The 1,441-nt window shown below is 39.4% G+C and overlaps 1 protein-coding gene across 1 annotated transcript in view; it reads right to left on the reverse strand.

Moving 5' to 3' along the window:
• The window catches only part of LOC101857997 (sodium- and chloride-dependent glycine transporter 1), a gene marked incomplete at its 5' end in the record, with an annotated part of 20,992 nt that overhangs the window by 6,850 nt on the left and 12,701 nt on the right, over positions 1-1,441 (reverse strand). Inside the window, 1 exon segment of the mRNA XM_013090551.2 lies at positions 86-195. Coding sequence (XP_012946005.1) covers positions 86-195 — 110 coding nt within the window.

Genomic DNA, 1,441 nt, shown 5'->3' on the forward strand with positions numbered 1-1,441 from the left:
GCCCCCGATGTATCATTTGAAACTGCACAATCTTCCTATCCACTATCAGCAACTGCGACATGAATAACAGAACCAGCAAACTTACGATAAGAGTAGCGGGCGTCAAGAACTTCCAGAAGGTTGTGAAGAAAAGATGCCAGGCACGACTGTGGCGACCAATCATCATTTCAAGGTCTTGCAAAAATCTGTCGGCACCTGCAGGGCGTAGAAAACACCACAAAAAATCAATGACATGACCATGTTGTACAACTTCTTACAATAACTAAACGTTGCAATACCAACAGTTTGATTCGTCAGGGTGAGAGCCATAAGACAGAGACATTCTAAAATATGTTATGCAACCATAGACTCACTACCAGCTTCCATTCTGTCTGTCAAGACCAAGCAAGGCTGAAAGGGATATTGGATCACAGCAGACCGAGAGATACTTAACAAAATAACTTCCCTGTGTGGGAATTGAATTCACATCTTGTGCATGCAACGACGGAGAGCCTAAACATAACCATTACACCACACTGTTGGTGGCCATTAGACAGAATTATTAGGTTACATTACAAGGAAGCACATAAAGCACTGTTTATTCTTCTGTGGATGTCAGGTAACCTCATCTTATTCCCTGCAGGATCACATGATGTGTTAAACAAATTATTCTTTGCCATACATTGAAACCGCATGGACATGGGTGGAAAAAAACCTCATGAACAACCTTCAAACACTTTTCTCTTATTAAGCATGTTCTTTTGTCCAAAAACTACACGAAAACTGTTTCTCATGGGTGGTTTTCACTTTGACCCACATTACTTGAACTTCTTTCAATGAACACAAGCTACTTCCCTAAAAAAAAGGTGCAAAGTAGCCTGCACTCTAGCATGCACATTTTGAAATCGACAGGATGCGGAATTTTTTTTAATGTACCAATTTTGCAATGTACATGCTGTAAATACTATGAATATATATATTCAAGAAAAATTCTGAGACCTGAAAATCACTATGTGTCAATTTCACTATGTGCCTGTTTCCCTATGTGTGTGCTAAACTGTATTTCTACAGATCGTTCCTAAGCTCCTGTAATCTGCATCTTGGGCAAATCAGGTTTCTCAACAGTATTCTTGACATGTCTACTTACCGTAGATCCAGGCTATAATGATACACTCTAAGATGGCCATGATGAAGACGCCATAGGAAGCAGCGTATGTGTCCATGAGCTGGAGCACATACATGCCACCCTGTGGATCAATTGTTGGGAGTCTTTAGTTGTGAGACCTTTCCATTCTTGGATACATAAGGCAGAATGTTATTATGACAATTTTTTTTCAAGTCAGTTTCAGAGAAAAAGAACCCAACAATCACATTATAATTTTTGGTAAATTAGCACTATAGCAACCTAATAGCAAATTTAAAAAAAGGGAGAGAGCAAGAGAGAAAGAGAGAGAGAGAGAGA

This window comes from Aplysia californica, unplaced genomic scaffold (genome assembly GCF_000002075.1).
Source record: "Aplysia californica isolate F4 #8 unplaced genomic scaffold, AplCal3.0 scaffold01333, whole genome shotgun sequence".
Taxonomy (NCBI): Eukaryota; Metazoa; Mollusca; class Gastropoda; order Aplysiida; family Aplysiidae; genus Aplysia; species Aplysia californica.